The sequence below is a fragment of the Beauveria bassiana genome (assembly GCF_000280675.1).
Source record: "Beauveria bassiana ARSEF 2860 unplaced genomic scaffold BBA_S00025, whole genome shotgun sequence".
Taxonomy (NCBI): domain Eukaryota; kingdom Fungi; phylum Ascomycota; class Sordariomycetes; order Hypocreales; family Cordycipitaceae; genus Beauveria; species Beauveria bassiana.
The window spans coordinates 252296-269830 of record NW_007930860.1 but is presented as its reverse complement, the minus strand read 5'-3'; the positions used below and the strand labels follow the sequence as shown (position 1 = coordinate 269830).

Here is a 17535-nt window from a genome sequence, read left to right as displayed (position 1 = left end):
GGCGGAGGGAGGATTGGGTTGGGTTCCAACAAGGGTAATGAGGATTTTATTTATGTATATCTCATGTATAAAAATGTCTACATTTATTCAGCTCACAGGACCTCGTCCGATAGATAAGTTCAACGAGTTGGCAAGTCTGTGCTTTTCGTTTCAAGTTATTCAATCTGACGCGCAACTTTACAAGTCAGGTAGCTGCGTCCTATCGCAACAATGCAGCAAAAGCCTGTCCGTGCCCGCATCGAAGCCACGGCAAGACAGCATCCATCGTACAATCAATAATGAGATATCTTTTTTCGAAATTCTTCTATTCCATCGTCATTAATAATCAATACATGGCTCTATAGTTTAGCACGTCTTTTTTTCGGCAGAAGAAGAAAAGAGGAAAAGAAAAAAAAAAAAACAAAAAAGGTCAACGCCGATTAATGCTTGGCAGTGGCCTTGTCGCCGGTGAGCTTCTCGACATATGTCTTGGCACTGAAGGAAAAGTCATGGGTTAGCCAATGTTGTTTGAAAGCAATTGTGGAGGATTCTTACATGTCACCAAAAGCAACCATGCAGACAGTCTGCCAGATGGAGAGACCAATGCGGGGAGTGACACCACGGTAGAGACCAGCAATACCGTTCGAGTTATAGATATAACGGAAGGTGTTGCCGACAGTCATCTTCTTGGGGCGGTTGGGGTCGTCCGTCTTGGACTGCATCTCGACGCGAATAACCTCGATGGGCTGGTTCCAGGCGGAGAGACCACCACCAATGGCAGAAGCGCCAATCTTTTCGGCGGTGCTCAGCTTTTCCTTGTCGCCCTTGCCGGTGGCGCGGCGGATGCCACCCTCGGCGAGACGGCTGAGGCCGAAGCGGGAGCCCCAGTTGGTCATTTGGCGGATGGCGACGGCGTTGACGCCCTTGTTGATGCCCTTGATGCCCTCCTTGCGGTAGATGTCCATAAAGGTGGCAAAGGTGGACTGGGGCTTGACGCCCGCGGCAGCCTGCTTGTGCTTGGTAATTTCGACCGTCTTCATGCAGGTGCAGAAGCCCATCGTGGCGTAGGCCTGGGCGACGCCGCCCGTCATGCCGCCGATGATGCCGCCGCCAAACTGAGAGGCGCCAAAGGAGCGGGCATAGTACTCGGCCTCGGAGGCGACGAAGAGGAGGACAGCGCCCTTGGTGGAGGCTTCGATCCAGGCCCAGGGGATGAGACCCTGGTAGACTGTGAGGGGTGGGTTAGTTGGTCTGCGCGACTGATGCGCGGGAGAGCAAGGAGAAGAGACGTACAGCCGAGAACACCGCCTCGAGACCAAATGCGTTTCAAGGCCGCAGCAAAGCCGTCGCCACGGTTGGCGGCCATGGTGGTCTTGGTGACCTCGAGGGGTTGGCCGAGGGTGGTGACTTCAAACATGTTGAGACCGGCGCCGAGGAGCAGGTTGGAGAACTTGACGGGCTGCTTCTCCAGCTTATCGCCTCCCGAGGCGGACGGAGCGGCGGCGGCGACCATGATCGAATGCGAGATTTTGCTGCGAAAGGGATGTCCCTGACCAAGGGTAAGAGGGTGCTTCTTTGCGAGAGAAGGTAATGAAAAAGGACGGCGTTAGCTATGCTGCGATGCAATGGAGATGAATTGGAGAAGGGGAAGGGAGATGAGGACGGGGGTAGAAGAAGGCGGAAGGTAAGGTAGTGGCTGAGCCCGCTAGGCTGGGCGCTCAACTGCTTCTGCGCCAGAGGGCAAACGGTTGAGAGCTCCCTCCCCAGGTGTGGCTGGACACCCCAAATCGTGCTGAGTCAGAAGCTCGGGAAATGGCGCGCTCAACGCTCACTGGGCAATGCCGGGTAACGAGATCTGGGACATACGAGGTGGAACGCGAAAGCGAAAGTCGATTCTAGACAAGTCTGCGGCTCTGACTAAAAAGAGGTGGCCAGGTGCGTCGCTGTCAAAGGAGAAGCATGCAGAATTGAACGATGACGGATGGATGCAGGAAGAGAAGCTATGGAGATAGGCTACAGCACATGTCAGATAGTCGCGCACTTTTCAAGGGGATTTATTTCCGCAGAGAGGTAGGTAGTCAGCAATTCGCTAGAAGCTGCCGGCGACTTGCGACCCGTGGCCGGTGGCCTTGGAGCAGCAGACGGCGTCTGACACGGTTGTGCTGCACTGCTTGGCCGAGGCTATTCGGCGGCGCTGGCCGTGATTGTCCGGGGGATGTGGAGGGCACTGGAGAAGCCGATGTCTGGGTAAAGCACGTGCAAAAAAAGGCTCCTGCAAGCACTGTAGACCCTGTAGACCCTGTAGCAGCGATGCTCTATTTAGGGATCTCGGGCGCTAGAAACGAGGGCAGCTTTCTGGTGAACTACTTGGTGCTGCTACATAAAAGAGGACGGAAAATGCCATCAAAATGCTAGAAAGATCATATAGACGTTTGATGAGCTGGAGGCCAACCTTGAATCAGACTTGGAGGCTTTTTTTGTCGTCAATTAAAGCCTTCAGCCTCCACTGCACTCGTTGTCGCAGCTCTACTCGTATGTACGCCCGTATCTCCAGAATCCGGATACAGGCGACATCGGCGCGGCCCAAAGCCGGCTCAGATCGACCGACCAATCTGCCGACTGCAAGGCACAGGTATATAGCCTTTCAGTCGACTACAAATTCATGTTGGCTCCAATTGATACTTTGGGATTTCTTCCGTTGCATTTTTATTTTTTTCCTTTTTCTTATGCAATACGTCAACGCTGTCATCCACGATTGCGGCAATTACAAGACATATCAGAGGTGGTAGAAAACAAGGCTCTAGCGCGAAAACGAAAAAGAAAAAGAGGCCAGGTACGGCAAAAATTATCAGAAACCCTTGCAACTCTGCTATTATCCATTGGGATCCGTCTCTGCCTCAACACGGCAAGTAGTCAATTGTTGAGTTATCCACTCTACTCCGTAAGGTAATTACCAGATTTACCTGCCTCCGGTTACCGGCCGGCATCTCCCGCTAGGCCATTTTAGCTACAGCCGCGCCCCTCTCCTGCACCTAGTTCAAGATGTGAGCCCCGTCGTCCTCACAAGTCTCCAGATTGGACGATGATTTCTCACCAACGACATCCGTCAGCATTCATGATGCGCGGGAAATCGGCAACTGTTTCAGTACATCATGATATAACCCGACTTTTTACGATATTGACTGTGGCTTAGCGCTGGAATACGCCACGTACGCATGTTTGTGTGATGCGGGCCAACATGCTGGACTACTGGAAATTTGTAGTGATGCGAGCGTGACAGGTAGGACCACAGCATTGTGCTCAAAGCAAACTTGACTTCCACGTCTGTGAATGCCTTACCTTCGTCATGTCGCTGCTCCTTTGGATCTTTCCGCCAGTCACATACCCATTCCGCGCGTCTCTTCCTTTGAGCTTGTAGAATGAGTAGCGGAAATTGGGAATATACCTGTCAGGGAAGCTACTCCAAACTTGACAATCAGCTACCGCCGCTAGAGAGTCAGTACCATGTTCTGAGCAATCCTCTGCCTCCGGAGATGTGGATTGGCGCCATCATCGATCAGCCCCAGAATCCCCAGGTCCTCAACACGCGGCACGAGACACCCCAATTTGAACCCGCACGTATTCGAGAGGCCACAAAGCGCAACGAGTTCTTCACATTGCGGTGCGCCAGGGGAAAAGAAGGCGGGCCCTTGACCTGCTCGATGCAGATGCTGGCGCCGACCATGCGCACGGTCGAGCTCGCGTCTCCCACCGCCAAAGACTACACCAGAACCCGCGTCTCCTCCGCGGCTGTGCAGGACTGGCTCGCGAGGCACAGGCATAAGAAGCCGCTGTACATGGTGACGGGCATCAAGACGGTGACGGACGCGCGCTTCGTACATCGATATCCCCGGGTCGTAAAGAAATGGTATACATGGCAGGGCCTGCGCGAGCGCCGACTCCGCCCGCAGCAGCCACCCGAGCTGGTGGCGACGACGATGACGGGCGAGCATCCGTTTGGCGTCCGGATTACAAAGATGGAGTACAAGAAGACGGGCAAGGACCACTGGGCGGACTATGAGTGGGTGTACGAGCCTTTCACAGAGGGAGCGTTGGCGCACTGAGTTTCAGCGCCGTGGAAGATCACGGAGCAAGTGTCATATTGACATGAAAGCTGTACTCTAGGCTAGATCCAGGTTGTTCCATCTAGACAAGTAACCCTCCCCTTCAGTGGACGAGACTGTATCACCGATCATGGGGCGTGCAGCGAACCGCTCAAGGCTGAACTTTAAGCAGTCGTCGGGCTACTGATTTGTACTCAAATTTTGAAAGTATCGTCATTGCAGGCTTACCACAATCGTCGAATAATGCAGGTAACTATACTATGGTACTCTTATACGCCTTTGCCAACATATTTTGCAGCATTGAATCGCAGCAGCTGCCGGGGCATGTTGAGATGCAGTTGATGTTGCCATTCAGTCGTGCCACCCGTATGACAGGCCAACGTTGTTACAGTTTAAGTGAGTCTCTCGTTGTAGCCGCTAGGTAGATAGTAGGCTGTGAAGTAGGACCCCCAAGTGTAGAATAAGTAAATGGAGCTCTGATGATAGAACAGAAATTAGGTATAAATCTTTATAATAAAAAATTGAGCTATCAATTCGTTATGATAAGGAACATGTTCCCAATTATGGAAAGTATAAACTTAAAAGCTCCAATAGCTATTTTAACTCTTTTACACACAATTAGTCCTACTTACATTACTTTCTAATATAAGCTTTAGGCTGTTTATGTCAATCGCCCGATCATCTCTTAACCATACACGCTGGCGTATATAACTTCATACATACTTGAACAGATGGTAGAGTGCTCTCAATGATCGAGATGTGACACCCTTTCTGCCATTCATGGACGCCTGCGCATCAAGCTGCGAGGCTGTAAACAAAAGCTATCAGCACGACAAGCGCCCGGCCCGACCGCTGGCGGCTGTTTGGCGGGACGTGGGTCCTAGAGCGGCGACCCCTTCGAAATTCTGCGCAGCGTCACCGCAAGCATCAGTCTACTTCCACCATTCACACACACACACACATACCATATGACGCCCAGAGCCGCATCAATGCTGCGGCAGCGACTCGCCGCGAGTCTGCTCCGCGCCGAGCAAACGACCACCACTACCAGCAGCCGCTCGTGCCTACGCAACCGCCACGCCCAGCAAAAACGATGGAACACGCCCGCGCCCAAGGCCGGCGACGGCCCTCTGATGGCTCGTCGCGCCGATCGCGAACTGCCCGGTACGTTTCCGCCTCTCTCTCCAAAGAGAGAGAGAAAAAAAAAGAAGGATTTTCTTTCCTCGGGTCACTGACAAAATAATACTGCAGACATTTCCCAAGTCGGGTTCCGCTGGGGCCGCACGCTGCCGCTCTTTGCCGTGCTCGTCGCCGCCTCGTCGTTTGCCATTTTCAACTACCAGAAATCCTCGTCACCCGTCATATCGTCGACGCTGTACGCGCTGCGCACGTCTCCCCGCGCGCGCGCCGTCCTCGGCGACGAGATTTATTTCAAGCACCAGATTCCGTGGATCGGCGGCGAGATGAACCAGATGCAGGGCCGCATCGACATTACCTTTTCGGTCCGCGGCTCCAAGGGCACCGCCCTCATGCGCTTCACGAGCCGTCGCCCGACGAGCCGCAGCCTCTTTGAGACGTCCGAGTGGAGCCTGCGCACAGAGGACGGGACTTGGATCGACCTGCTCGAGGACGGCGATCCCTTCAAGAGCCTGCTGGCTGATGATGCGCTGCCGCCGCTCGACGAGGAGCCGGTTCAGAGGGGCTTTAGGCAGCAGGGTGCGCTGAACAAGTGAGGGAGGGGGGGAAGCAACTGGGTAAGCATTTTCATAACAACACAATCTCTGCTTAGCGTCGGAAATTTGATCAAGTTGATGTCTCCGCGACAACTGTATAATAGCTATCAATTCATGTGTACATCTATAAATACAAGTGAAAACAACCAAAGATCCGCTTCGAATGAGGAGTATTGTTTTTACACCAATGCCTTGTTTGTTCAGCCCGCACCCCCGACTCTCGTCCAAAACAAATTGCTTTTTCTTGTTCCTTTATAGTTGGGCAGATTGCGCTTGGCGCTCTTCCTTGAGCTGCATATGCACGTCCCTTGCCTGCTCCAGCTTGGCCTCGATATCCGGGTGTCTCTCCTTGAGGAGCTGCACCGCGCTGTCACGAAACGGCTTGCCAGGCGGCTTGCGCTTCTTTGAATCCTGGAGCTGGATGGTGCGGCCCTTGGGCCCAGGTACGGCCCCGCTGACAAGCACAACACCAAGCTCATTATCGACCTTGAGCACCTTGAGGTTCTGCACCGTGACGTGCTGGAAGCCCATGCGTCCCGGCATCTTCTTGCCGGGCAGGACCCTGCTGCCGCTGCCCTGCGAGGGGCCGGTGGTGCCAATGGTGCGGTGGTTGAGCGAGTTTCCGTGTGACGCCTCCTGGCCGGCGAATCCGTGGCGCTTCATGCCGCCCGCGAAGCCCATGCCGCGGGAGCGCGCGCGCGCGTCGACGTACTGGCCGACGCGGAACCAGTCGGGCTGCAGCTGCACGCCGACGGGCAGCAGGCCCTCGGCGCTGCGCACCCGAAACTCGTGCAGCTCCGCCTTAGGCGCGATGCCCTTGGCCTCGTAGTAGCCGAGCAGCGGGGCCGTGACGCCGCGCGGGTTCTTGGAGCCCTGCCCGACCTGCACGGCCCAGTACCCGTGCCGCTCCCGCGTCTTGTTGAGCACGACCTGCACCTGGTCGAGCTGCAGCACCGTGCACGGCGTCCGCACCTTGCCCACAAACATGCTCGTCATGCCCTTCTTGATCGCCAGCACGCCCGTGCGGTGCGGCGTCGTGTTCTCGCGTCGCTTGAGAGCCGCCGCCGGCCCCGTCGTCAGCGCAGGGAGGCCCGAGTTGGGCTGGTTGAATCGTCGGTGCTTGGATCGGGGCGGCGCCGTCGACCACCCGTACTTGATGCCGCGGGACGGGGTCAGGGGCAGCAGCAGCCGGCGGCCGGTGTCGGGGCGCGCGGGCGTGACCCGCGGAAGGGCCACGCGTATCGGTAGACGGAGCTGCATCGTCTATGAGATTGTGGGAGAGGTCAATGGACGGTGGTTGTATGTAGTCTTTTTTTCGAGATAGCTCAAATGTTGGCGCGAAAGAGCCATCGGTTTTCCGTCACGTGCGCCCCTGGTTTTCTGGACCCACCACAAGCTAACTACTCAAGAATAGTACTGCAGGCTGAAAGCCTGTAAGATGCAGTTGCAGGTGAAAAACGCAACACTTGTTCGAATAATATTCTAGTCCCTGTGCCTGCAAAATCACGAAGACGACGGTTGCGTCGGTGGTGGCCTTGTAGACGATATAACGTATCACACCAAGTCCTACAAGGTCTAGTACAATAGAAAGATGAACATTGCGTCGAGCCTGATAACTGGGCCAACTTGCTTTCGTGCCTGAAAATTCTTCATGAATCATGTTGCTATAGCTGAACCGAGCCAGTCAGCCTTGCTCGCAGATGCAAGTATGGATATTGGCGAATATGTCAAGACCGCCCATCTTGCCACGCGTTGGCCATGCTATGCGATGACGACAGCATGCTCATCTTTCTTTGACAATACCCCGAACGCGACGCACCAGGGCAAGTAGTTCTGCGTGGAGGATATCGGAGAGTAGTTTGTTGCGCAAGCAGATCTGGTCGTGGTATTACGGGCCGCAAAAGTGGCACGCGGCAGTAAAACGTGATGCAGGAATCCGCGTGTTCTGCGTGCGGGAGTGGCGTGGTCAGTGTTCATGGTTAGAGGGAAGCTGTGGTTACCGTAGCTGTTGGAGGAGACAGGTGACAGCTTCGAGCAGGTAGAAACCCTGCTTGCCAGCAGACAATAGCAACCTACACTCAATCACAATAGTCTCCGCCAAGACATCACCAAGAGAACCCGCGGCCTCCATCTTTTGTCATTCATATCTCACATCAGTGCTGTTGTCCGATCCCACAACCCCCCCCCCCCTCCCTAAACACCCGGTCCCCGTCCTCCGATACCACTCCCCATCGCATTCACATTCGTCCCTTTGACCTTGTGATCCCCCGGCTGCGCCGCCGCCTCGTACAGGATATTTGTCGGCGCCTTGCCCAGCCTCGTCCACTCGCCCTTGAAGCCGACATAGCTGATCCGGGTCACGTCCTCCTCGCCGTCGCCAAAGTTGTCGGAGAAGAACAGGCCCAGCCGCTGCACCCGCCCAAACAGCGCGCGCTTGACCGGAATCTCCTGCACATCAGACGTCTGCGCCAGCTCCAGCCGCTGCACGGGATCCGACTCCTCGGCGGCCTCAAAGTCGAGGCCGTCCTGGTTGACAAAGAGGCTGAGCGTCTTGGGGGCGCACGCCGCGGGGGAGGTGCGGATCAGGATGGCGTGGAGCTTGACTTGAGCGGTGAAGCTGGTAGCATCCGTCAGTAAGAAAATGAATAAAAAAAAGATCAAGTTTTCTTAAAAAAAAATCGTAGTACACCAGTCTAGGAAAACGTTCAAGAGGATCGAGGTTGAGTGGAAAATGCTTGTCGTGGCGGGGAGAGCTTACGGGACCGTCATGAGAAGTTGCTCATCGGCATCGCTCTCCAGCTCCGGGTCCATCTCGAGACGCTCCGCCCATGTCTTCTTGACGATAGCCTTGCCGGCATCGCGCCGCGACTCGTTGAGCGTGACAATCTCGTCAAAATTGATTTGCTCGTACAGCGACGACTGCAGCGCGGGTGTGATGTCGTCTGAATGGTCGTGCTCGTGGCCGCCGTGCTCATCATGGCAGTGGGAATGCGAGTGCGACATGCTCGGCGGATTCTGCTATCGGCGTTGTTTGTTTTCCAGAATGAGTAGTAGATGGTTTATTCTGTTTTTTGGCCTGCTCTAGTGAATACTTTATCAGTTGATTGATGGCTGATGCAATCAAGGTGCCAAGTTTCTACTTGGATATGCTAACTATTATTATGAAGTAATGTCTGCGACTGCCCCACCACGAATCAAGCCATTGCAAACAGCGATGTATGCACTCAAAGAGTTGCGCAATAAAGTAATAAATTTGTACTTGTGTAATACTAAAGCGGCATTCAAATAGAAGAACATGATTTGGTAGCATCTATCTAAAGCCGCTCTTCCGCTTCGGCTTGGACTTCTTCTTTCGAGCACCAAAAGCCCCCGAAACAGGCTGGCTCATTGTCAAAGGTGGCATCGACGGCGCTTGCGTCTGCGACGAGCTGGGTCCTACCTGGCTCGACATGTATTGCATGCGCATCGGTCCTGGCGACGATCCCATCACTTCGTCCTCGCGATCGTGGCCCATACTCTGGCGCATCATCGACTGTCGCCTGAACTTTTCCACATGCGACCTTCGCTTCGCTTCCTTCTTCTGCAGCCTCTCCCGCGCGTCTCTAAATTTGTCGTCGGCGGCGATGGCCACTGTTGATACATAGTATTTAGGATCGTGACCGCGTTCGGTTGGCCAATACGAAAGCAAATTGTGGGATTTTGACGAGACAGGCTCCGCTGCGGCCAGTGACGGCGCCAAAAGGCGTAGCCTGGACAAGGCACCGTCGCTACCTTCGTTGGAGTCGGATGGCGCTGGAGACAGCTGGGAGCTGCGCGGAGAGGACGTGAGCACGGCTGAGCTAGCCGGTTCTCTGCTTGTTCTCTGTGACTCTTCTAGCCTCTGCGGGCCAAAGACTGGAACATCTTGGATCAGGACACCATAGCTGGAAAAGAGAATATTCCGCGCGACTTCTGCTACCCAAGCCTTTCGTGCCTCTTGAACATCATTTGTGATGCGAGATTCCGGAGCATCAAGCCAGAAATTGCAGTATTCGCCAAACAGGTATGTAAAGCCGACCAGTGCATCAGCCGGCTCCTTGTCGTTGAAACGTCGAATTTGTGGAACTACTTTGTTTTCGTCGGCAGTATCGAACAGCTTCCCTATTTCTGTTTCCATACCATTGTCGACGTTGTCTAGCTCGGCGTCATCCCCGACCGCTTCTGCAAGTTGGTGCCTGCGTCATGTTAGTTGTAAATCGAGCTGATAGCCGCGAGCTGCGTACCAAGTAGCCAACGGGGTTCTTTCCCCTGGCTCACTACTATCAAACATGTCTTGTAAGGCCTCAAATAGATCTCGCGGAAGACCTTTAGGCCCTTGTCGCTGTGTTTCTGCCAGATAACTGCCTATCGAACGACAAAGAATCTCCATATTTAGCCTGACTGGCTGAGGAACTTTGACTTCCGTCTCTTTCTGCCCGACGAGTTTATCTTCACCCGCAACGCGACGCTCCATTGCCGAGGCCAAATCCTTCTCCGTCATGCCATCCGATAGCACGAATGTGTTTTCGTAGTGTTGTAGAAAGTGATTTCTTCGTTTCTTCCACTGTCGTTGTTGTTTCGTCATTGACCAAGCCAGCCGCTTCGTGGGCAGCACAACCTTTTGTTCAGGAGTGTACACGGTAGTGTAGATGCCGTATCGGATGCTCAGATCATCCAACAAGAGGTTCACCTGGAAAAAGTCCACGCCAGCCGCTTTATACTCGGCTCCTAGCCCAATGGGGTGTTTTTTGCCGGGCAGATCCAGATAAAGCGGCGTGACGGTAATTTGAGAAATATGTGCAGAACGGGAAGAATCATTTCCGCTGGCAAGAGATGTAATATGCCTGTGCCAGCGCACAGGACCCTGATCTTCAGTTTCGAACCAGTACACAGATAGCTGATCTGTCTTGACCGAAAAGGTGAAAACCATGGCTACGCCATCTTCTAGAGCACATGTAGTCATGATTGGCATCGAGGATGCCTCTCCAACGTGAGGTATGGTAAGAAGAATCGTGGGGCTGTCCTGCTCTTGCCGAACTTCAGCCCAAACGAGGTTCTTCTCCGTCAAAATGAAAACACGACTTCTTGTAGTAGGGCAGTTTTGCACGTCGAGAATTTGATTGTATTTACCTTCTGGCACCCAGAACTTCTTCAGAGGCGATACCACGCTGGCCGTGTGCATGTCCACCGCCTGAAGCCGGTCGCCTTTCCACATGAGGAGAATAGGCGCCGTCGAGCCACTAGAGCCTGTGCGTTTGTCTGTTTCTAGGGGATCCCGCTTGGCATCCTTTGGCTCGGAGACCACGACAAGTCCATGTTTTTCGGCTGAATATTGATGGTGCGCCGGGATCTCGGTAAGGGGGCCAGTACTGATGTGTCCACACGCTCGCTGCATGATCCTGACACTTTTGACGCCAACTCGATATGTTCCCATAAGATCCCATGTGGTCCAGAATCCGCATTCATCGATCAAAGCGAGCAGAGGGGTTTGGCCACGGGCTGCTGGGCTAAACACCACGTCAGAGTGGGCATTTCCACCCGTGTCGGTATGGTTTATCTCCAAGATGGGATTCGCTTTGATTAGGCCCGCTGAATTGCCTGTTAATGAGCCCTCCGTGATTTGAGTCTCAGTAACTAGTACAGTGTGGTGTTCCGGCTGGAGTATTGTCGTCGAGGTTCCCTTTTGTACGAGAAGCCATCGGACATGTACCTGATTCGCAAGACCTTCCGCGTATTTGATGCGAGCAATAGGAAGGCCATCAGCGGCCCAAAATGTCTCTTTTTCACTTTGAAGAGGGTCAATCACAGGGAGCTGCAAAGAGGCATCCTCGCTGTCTCCCCATCCCCAGTTGGTCTGGTCCGCGACAGTTAAGCGTAGCAATTCGCCGGATGCGCCCGTTGCAGACGCCAGAAATGGAACTGGCTTATTGTCGTCATGGCGGCCAGTCACCGTCGACATGGATGCAATCGCCAGAAGCGGCCCTGCGTTGGGAAGCGTCTCGGCCGTCTTGAACTTGGCCATGTCCTCGCGAAGAGGCTCTTGAAACACGAAATTGCCCATGGCCGCCTCGGGGTGGGACTTTATGAGCCATCTCTGCTGCACTCGGCGAGCGCGCCATACTTCAGAGCTTGCCCTGGGAAGCGCCGACTTGGATGGGGGGTAAAGCTCAGCGGTTTCGCCGACAATGGAGAATCGAGGCTCTGTGAGAAAAGGTTAGTGGGTAGCAAGTAGGCCGCACCATGCTGCTGACCTTTATCGGTGTGACGCGATGAATTCAAGCTGCCGACTTGGTCTCCCAGGTGCTGGTTCGCTAAGCGATATGATAATATTCCGGCATCGCCATACAAATGGCCTGCGAAGCCGTACGCTTCAGCCATTTGGGCCTGGTAAAGATTTTTGGTCCTTTGTGAGTAGCGTCGTTGTGTTTGTATTCATCCTGAGCGAAAAGCACGCTAAAGCAATATATCAAGAGTTGGGCAATAATCAAGGTAAGCACGTTCAGAAATTGCAGTGAATTTCCTGCCTTGGTGTCATGACAAGCAATGTTGGTTCCGATCAAAAAGCGTTGAAGTGAAATCCATCTGAATCACGTGCCGCGATGGCCGTTGGCTTTAGAGCACGGTCGGCCGAGCAACCTTGGCAATCCAGTAAACACGTCCCGCAGTTATCGCGTCTGCCACCGACTTGCGATTGTACATTTTTCCAGGGTTCAACAATACGCAACGAAGACGGCAATAATTCCAAAATGGCGGCCACATACGAGCACACTGGTGCATTTTCCGGCAGCGTCAGTCGGCAAACGCTGGCTCCAGTCGGGCCGTCGATGGTGGACCAGCTACCAAACATCAACTTTGGCTTTGAGGAGCTGCGCGATCGCATGGCGCGATTTACAACCAAATTCGACACATATATTGAACAAGGGCGCAAAAGGGTATTAGAGGAGCGCAATCGGTTCCGCATGGAAGTTGCCGAGTTACAAGGTAGGCCTTTTTTTCCCCCGTCTGCACGCGTGAGTGACACATGATCGCTAACCTGTCTTTTACGCAGAGGACCAACGAATGAAGAAGAAGGACATTGAAATTGCGCACGTCAACACATCCACATACCAGCAGAGCATCGAAAAGGAAGAGACGGAAAAGCAAGAGATGGAGGCGGCCATTGCCTCGCTGTCGGCGCAGCGCGACCACCACCTGGCGACGCGCGACAACCTGCGGGAGCAGATTGCGCAGACGCAGCGCGACATTGACGCCAAGCTGGCGGCACAGCGCGCGCACGCGGCGCAGCAGAAGGCGCAGTCGCGGTTCAACGTGCCGGAGCTGGATTTCTGGATCACGAACCTGTGCCTGCGGATCGAGGGCGCAGGCCGCGACGACCGGCTCAAGTTTGTGTACACGCACGTCGACGAGAGGAGCTGGGAGCGCGAGGCGTGGTTTGAGCTGGCGACGGGCGCGCGCGACTACGACGTCAGGCACTGCCGGCCCAAGCTAGAGCGCGAGGCGGTCGAGAGGGTGTTGGAGAAGGTGAATGAGTCGAGGGAGCTCGTGGTGCTGCTCAAGGGCATGAGGGAGCTATTTGTAGAGGCGATGAAGTCGTAATGGCCTGGAGGGAAAAGGGCCGTGTATATATTTCCTTTTGGGCATATCTAGGTGTTGGTATGGTTGGGTTGACAATTATTGGTGTTTGGGCATGACCATGTCCGTGTACATTGAGAATTCGGCTGCATTTTGGCGAGCGAATGACATGAGACGTTTCTTTTCCTATGTCCAAGAACGGGATTGGCAGTGATATACTTGTATCTATGCTTCTTGCTCACGCTGCGGAGGCTACTGACCAAGAGCTGGATGTACAAGCAATCTACGACTCGTACATTTGTCTCCGGTGCTCTGCTTTCAGTACTGATTATACTAAAAAAGAAGGGCGTAAGAAAAGTCAGTAAATAGCTTGTATAATTTGTGACTCAATGATTCAAGTTTCGAAAGTCTTCCATGAAAGAAAAAATATATACAAATATGAAATGTAGTTGAACGTCTCTCACAATGCGCCCCGCCATCCTTGTCTGCCAAGCCGTGGGTGACCTCTAGCGGGGTTGCCAAACAGCACTCCAAGCTTCACCTCGTTGTCGCGTTCTTCGCAACCCGCAAAACCGGAACCACCTCAACAACACCATGCCAGAACCTGATAAGCGCGCCGCGGCGCAGCAGGCCGTCGATATCCTGCACGAGATATCCACCATTCTTGTACGAAGCCTCAACTACGTCCCAGACCAACTTACCCCCCCGGGAAGCAAACTGATGCGCCTTGCAGAACTGCCACCTGGATCGCAAGACATTGTCCATTTGCATTGCGCTCATTGAGCGTGGCGTGAATCCAGAGGCACTAGCGGTGCGTTTCTCTTCCCCCCTTTCCCCCTTTTTCATCTGCATTTCGAGAGCGAGAAACGTTTATTTTTCTAGAAGGACGGTCGTGTACTAACTACCCTTGACGCATAGCAAGTCATTCACCAACTCCGTCAAGAAGCTCAGCTCATCGAGCAAGAGATTGAACAGCAATGACGATGCAGATATGAGCGACTCTCTTCACTCTCTTTCAAGCAGAGGGAACATTACGATTGATGATTACGTATTCCTGGGGGTTTTAACGGCGTTTTTTTTTTTTTTTTTTTTTTGGAAACCTAGATTTCGGGCAGCTTTTGACACTCTTCGCCCTTTCGCCTCGACCACTGGGCTACAGAATTAATACCAAATTGAACGAGACTTCTTCATTTATGATCTTCTATCCGAATGCAATGGAAAACAACCTTCTTTGTATGTGCGTATTTTGTACTGTGCTTTACTACCCAATATTCGCTTTGCAAAAGGAGGAATGCTCAAAACTCCGTGTATCAAAAAAAAAGCAAACGCCGACAAATGTAGTCCCGTTCCCCGACACCTCACATGTCCATCCTGGTGTCGTAATGTGTCGTAACTGTATGCAAAAAGGGGAAATGATAAAGCTATAGAATCTGTTCCTCATCGGTGGCCGATGAGCATAATTTCGTTGGGGTCTTCTTCTTCTTCTTCACTGTCGTCCATGCGTGGAAGGTCGTCACTATCGCTATCGTAATCGCCCTCCTCTTCTTCGCCACTTGACTCGCCTCCCGGTCGTCCCCATATGCCGAGAATGTCATTGTCCGAGTCCTCCTCGGCAGCCATGATAGTAGGCAGAGTGTGCTCAGGCATCATGTTTTGCGGCGAGAGAGACCTGGCAGTCCTGTCCGGCACAAGATATTGCGAGTCTACATGGAGGCTGGAAGAGTGTCTGCGCCGGTTCATGCCGCCCGCCGGACGTTCTGTAGGGATGGGGACTGGCTGCGCAGCAGTCATTGCATCAGATGCCACAGGAGGCTCTTCCTGTCGCTGTTGGGCAACTTGAAGAAAGTCACTGTTCCGACCCAGAATCTGCAATTCCGCAGTATTGTATGAGAGGCAGATGAGACACTTGAGTCCAAGCCAGTGATATGGCACCGTACATCTTCCGGAACAGTCATTGCAGAGCACGACGGCCTTGGTGTCACGGAATTCGGCAGGCATGGGTTGTGCCTGAATTAAGAGGTCCAGATTGCGAAATTGTGTCTCCATATTTGCAAGACTTTTGTTGCAGATGGGACATTTATATGACACCTTCATGTGCTGGTCATAGCACCTTTTATGTATACTGTGACCACATGGCATAAAGACGACAGGCTTGGGCGAGGTAAACATGTATTCGCCGCAGATTGGACAGTCGCAGTCGGTAGAGCGCTCGATGCATTTATGGGAGCTTTCAATGGAAGTAGTGATGCAAGCACGACATGTCTTGCAGTGAAAGAAATCTTTGCCGAGGCCATGACCACGGCGACAGATTCCGCAATCGTCACAGTGATAGATGGGCTTGCTCTTGCGGTTCTCCCAGAGCTTGCAAATGTTGCAGTAGTAGTGCGCCGTTGTTTCACCGCAGTTGACGCAAGCCTCCGAGGCCTTTTGTGGCGTACCACAGAGCATACACAACATGTGCTTTGTCTCGTGGCGGATAAGATTGTGGTCCTGTTCCGCATCGTGGCAGAAGCGGCACGTATACCATTTGTTGCAGGTCGAGCATTGAAGCTTGACGTTGCGTTCGTAATGAGCACAACCCAGAGGCGGGTGCGAGTCGGGTGGCGTAACCGATTCCTGGGAGCCGTCTGCGTTCTTGGGCCGACGGATGGGGGCGTAGGTCGGCGCCACGTCGGCATCGGTGAGCAGAAACTTTTCGGCGGCAGCAGTCTCGCCGACTTGATTTTGCCAGAATTTCAAGGATTCAAGAGTCATGGGCACTGGTGTTCGATACTCTCGTGATGTCTCGCCTGTTGTTGGCTCCCGGCCAGGGCTGACGGGCTCCAGGTGCGGCCGTGAGGCCCGGTAGCCTTCGAGCAGGACATCGTGGATCATTTTTGCCTTTGCGGCCTGTCCGATATCGAGCGCATTGATGTTATGTATCCGAGCCCGCAGCGTGCTCATGCCATCGTCTTCGGGGATAGGCCCGCCAGGCTTGCGCGGCGATATTGGAAAGCCGAGGTGGTCGCGCGGCGGGGGGCTCGTCGAGGAGCGAGGCGTTGATGGCGTCGCCGCAGAATCAGAGTGCGGTCTAGTGAGGGGGCTCGAGAGGTCGGCGACGGGGCTGGAGGGCAATATAGCCGCATCGTCGTGAGCGTCTTGCTCGATCTCGGAGGCGTCGCTTATGGCCTCAGGATGCGCGGTGGTAGAGGCATTATCCTCGCCGCCAAAAGTCGAGCGAGAAATTTCAGAGAATCGGCGGGCCTGTCGCAGGACCGGGTTGATGAGGAAGTCTGAGACGAGGGAAGACATTACATAGGCTGGTGGCGTTGTAGTGCCTGTTGGGGCGGGCACACGAGACGTATAGATGGGTTGCAGCGTAACGGGCTGCCTCTATACAGTGTCCTCGTGGATCGGCTGGTATAAATGGTGCGAAATGTTACATGCTCGCATGCAGCGATGAGATGAAGATGGAGGTGGCCCTCTGCGACATGCAGGAAGCGTATCAGTCGAGATTGGCTGAGGTAAGGCGATGGAGTTTAGACCAACGGTTGGCATGTGATGAAGGGGACGGGAGTCCGAGTGGCGGGCGACAAATGCAGGCATTCGAGGGTATTGGTGAAGTGTGGCGGTAGAGGCGTGGCGGTGGAGGCCCAGGAGATTGTGGCTGGTGCGCATGGCACGTCGGTGCCAGTATTACAAGGCGCGTTTATTAGTGGTGTTTGCTCCCTGATCAATGTACGAATTCAGCACATTGTTTCCGAGCCACGTAGCAACGAGCGCACAGTCGTCTGATGAGCCCGCGTTAGTTAGCTAGCTAGGAGGGGCAGCTGGGGCGGACCAGGCTTGAATTGGATTATTTTTGCCTTGCTTCGTACAATGGGCTTGAGCTGAATTGTACCTATCCTCCAAACTACACCAGCGCAGGGGCAGCACCAGCGCGTCGCTACCCCACTAAAATCAGCACAGCGCACTAATTGCAGCGCAGAATGTCTGCAATCTGGCCAAAATGCCTCCGCCTTGAGCTTGGACTGGCTCTAAATTTACACAAGTGGCTCTACAAGTGGCTCTGTCAACCTGCTTGGCTTTTGACGCTCGCCCTGCAATGCTAGGGGGCTTCTGAAGTCCTGGCATTCGTTCGTATCCGCAGA

At 53.8% G+C, this 17535-nt stretch overlaps 9 protein-coding genes across 9 annotated transcripts; 4 read left to right on the top strand and 5 right to left on the bottom strand.

Moving 5' to 3' along the window:
• Positions 1–419: 419 nt before the first annotated feature.
• On the bottom strand, positions 420–1492 carry BBA_07517 (mitochondrial DNA replication protein YHM2; the record flags this gene model as incomplete). Its single annotated transcript, XM_008602614.1, has 3 exons — positions 420–474; positions 535–1207; positions 1273–1492. 3 exons carry the CDS (start codon positions 1490–1492, stop codon positions 420–422), a joined length of 948 nt encoding a protein of 315 aa, XP_008600836.1.
• Positions 1493–3398: 1906 nt separating this feature from the next.
• Positions 3399–4082, top strand: BBA_07516 (uncharacterized protein; the record flags this gene model as incomplete). The annotated part of the gene is made up of 1 exon (XM_008602613.1): positions 3399–4082. The coding sequence occupies one exon, from the start codon at positions 3399–3401 to the stop codon at positions 4080–4082; it is 684 nt and encodes a 227-aa protein (XP_008600835.1).
• A 989-nt stretch (positions 4083–5071) lies between these two features.
• On the top strand, positions 5072–5815 carry BBA_07515 (cytochrome oxidase assembly; the record flags this gene model as incomplete). The annotated part of the gene is made up of 2 exons (XM_008602612.1): positions 5072–5246; positions 5334–5815. The coding sequence occupies 2 exons, from the start codon at positions 5072–5074 to the stop codon at positions 5813–5815; spliced, it is 657 nt and encodes a 218-aa protein (XP_008600834.1).
• A 252-nt stretch (positions 5816–6067) lies between these two features.
• Positions 6068–7075, bottom strand: BBA_07514 (50S ribosomal protein L3; the record flags this gene model as incomplete). The annotated part of the gene is made up of 1 exon (XM_008602611.1): positions 6068–7075. The coding sequence occupies one exon, from the start codon at positions 7073–7075 to the stop codon at positions 6068–6070; it is 1008 nt and encodes a 335-aa protein (XP_008600833.1).
• A 933-nt stretch (positions 7076–8008) lies between these two features.
• BBA_07513 (DUF1000 domain protein) lies at positions 8009–8818 on the bottom strand (the record flags this gene model as incomplete). The annotated part of the gene is made up of 2 exons (XM_008602610.1): positions 8009–8432; positions 8574–8818. The coding sequence occupies 2 exons, from the start codon at positions 8816–8818 to the stop codon at positions 8009–8011; spliced, it is 669 nt and encodes a 222-aa protein (XP_008600832.1).
• Positions 8819–9125: 307 nt separating this feature from the next.
• On the bottom strand, positions 9126–12211 carry BBA_07512 (uncharacterized protein; the record flags this gene model as incomplete). The annotated part of the gene is made up of 3 exons (XM_008602609.1): positions 9126–10029; positions 10078–12034; positions 12085–12211. 3 exons carry the CDS (start codon positions 12209–12211, stop codon positions 9126–9128), a joined length of 2988 nt encoding a protein of 995 aa, XP_008600831.1.
• A 368-nt stretch (positions 12212–12579) lies between these two features.
• BBA_07511 (chromosome segregation protein) lies at positions 12580–13429 on the top strand (the record flags this gene model as incomplete). The annotated part of the gene is made up of 2 exons (XM_008602608.1): positions 12580–12814; positions 12882–13429. The coding sequence occupies 2 exons, from the start codon at positions 12580–12582 to the stop codon at positions 13427–13429; spliced, it is 783 nt and encodes a 260-aa protein (XP_008600830.1).
• Positions 13430–13999: 570 nt separating this feature from the next.
• Positions 14000–14386, top strand: BBA_07510 (mitotic-spindle organizing protein; the record flags this gene model as incomplete). Its single annotated transcript, XM_008602607.1, has 3 exons — positions 14000–14071; positions 14139–14216; positions 14324–14386. 3 exons carry the CDS (start codon positions 14000–14002, stop codon positions 14384–14386), a joined length of 213 nt encoding a protein of 70 aa, XP_008600829.1.
• Positions 14387–14842: 456 nt separating this feature from the next.
• On the bottom strand, positions 14843–16696 carry BBA_07509 (CHY zinc finger protein; the record flags this gene model as incomplete). Its single annotated transcript, XM_008602606.1, has 1 exon — positions 14843–16696. The coding sequence occupies one exon, from the start codon at positions 16694–16696 to the stop codon at positions 14843–14845; it is 1854 nt and encodes a 617-aa protein (XP_008600828.1).
• Between the last annotated feature and the right edge of the window lie 839 nt (positions 16697–17535).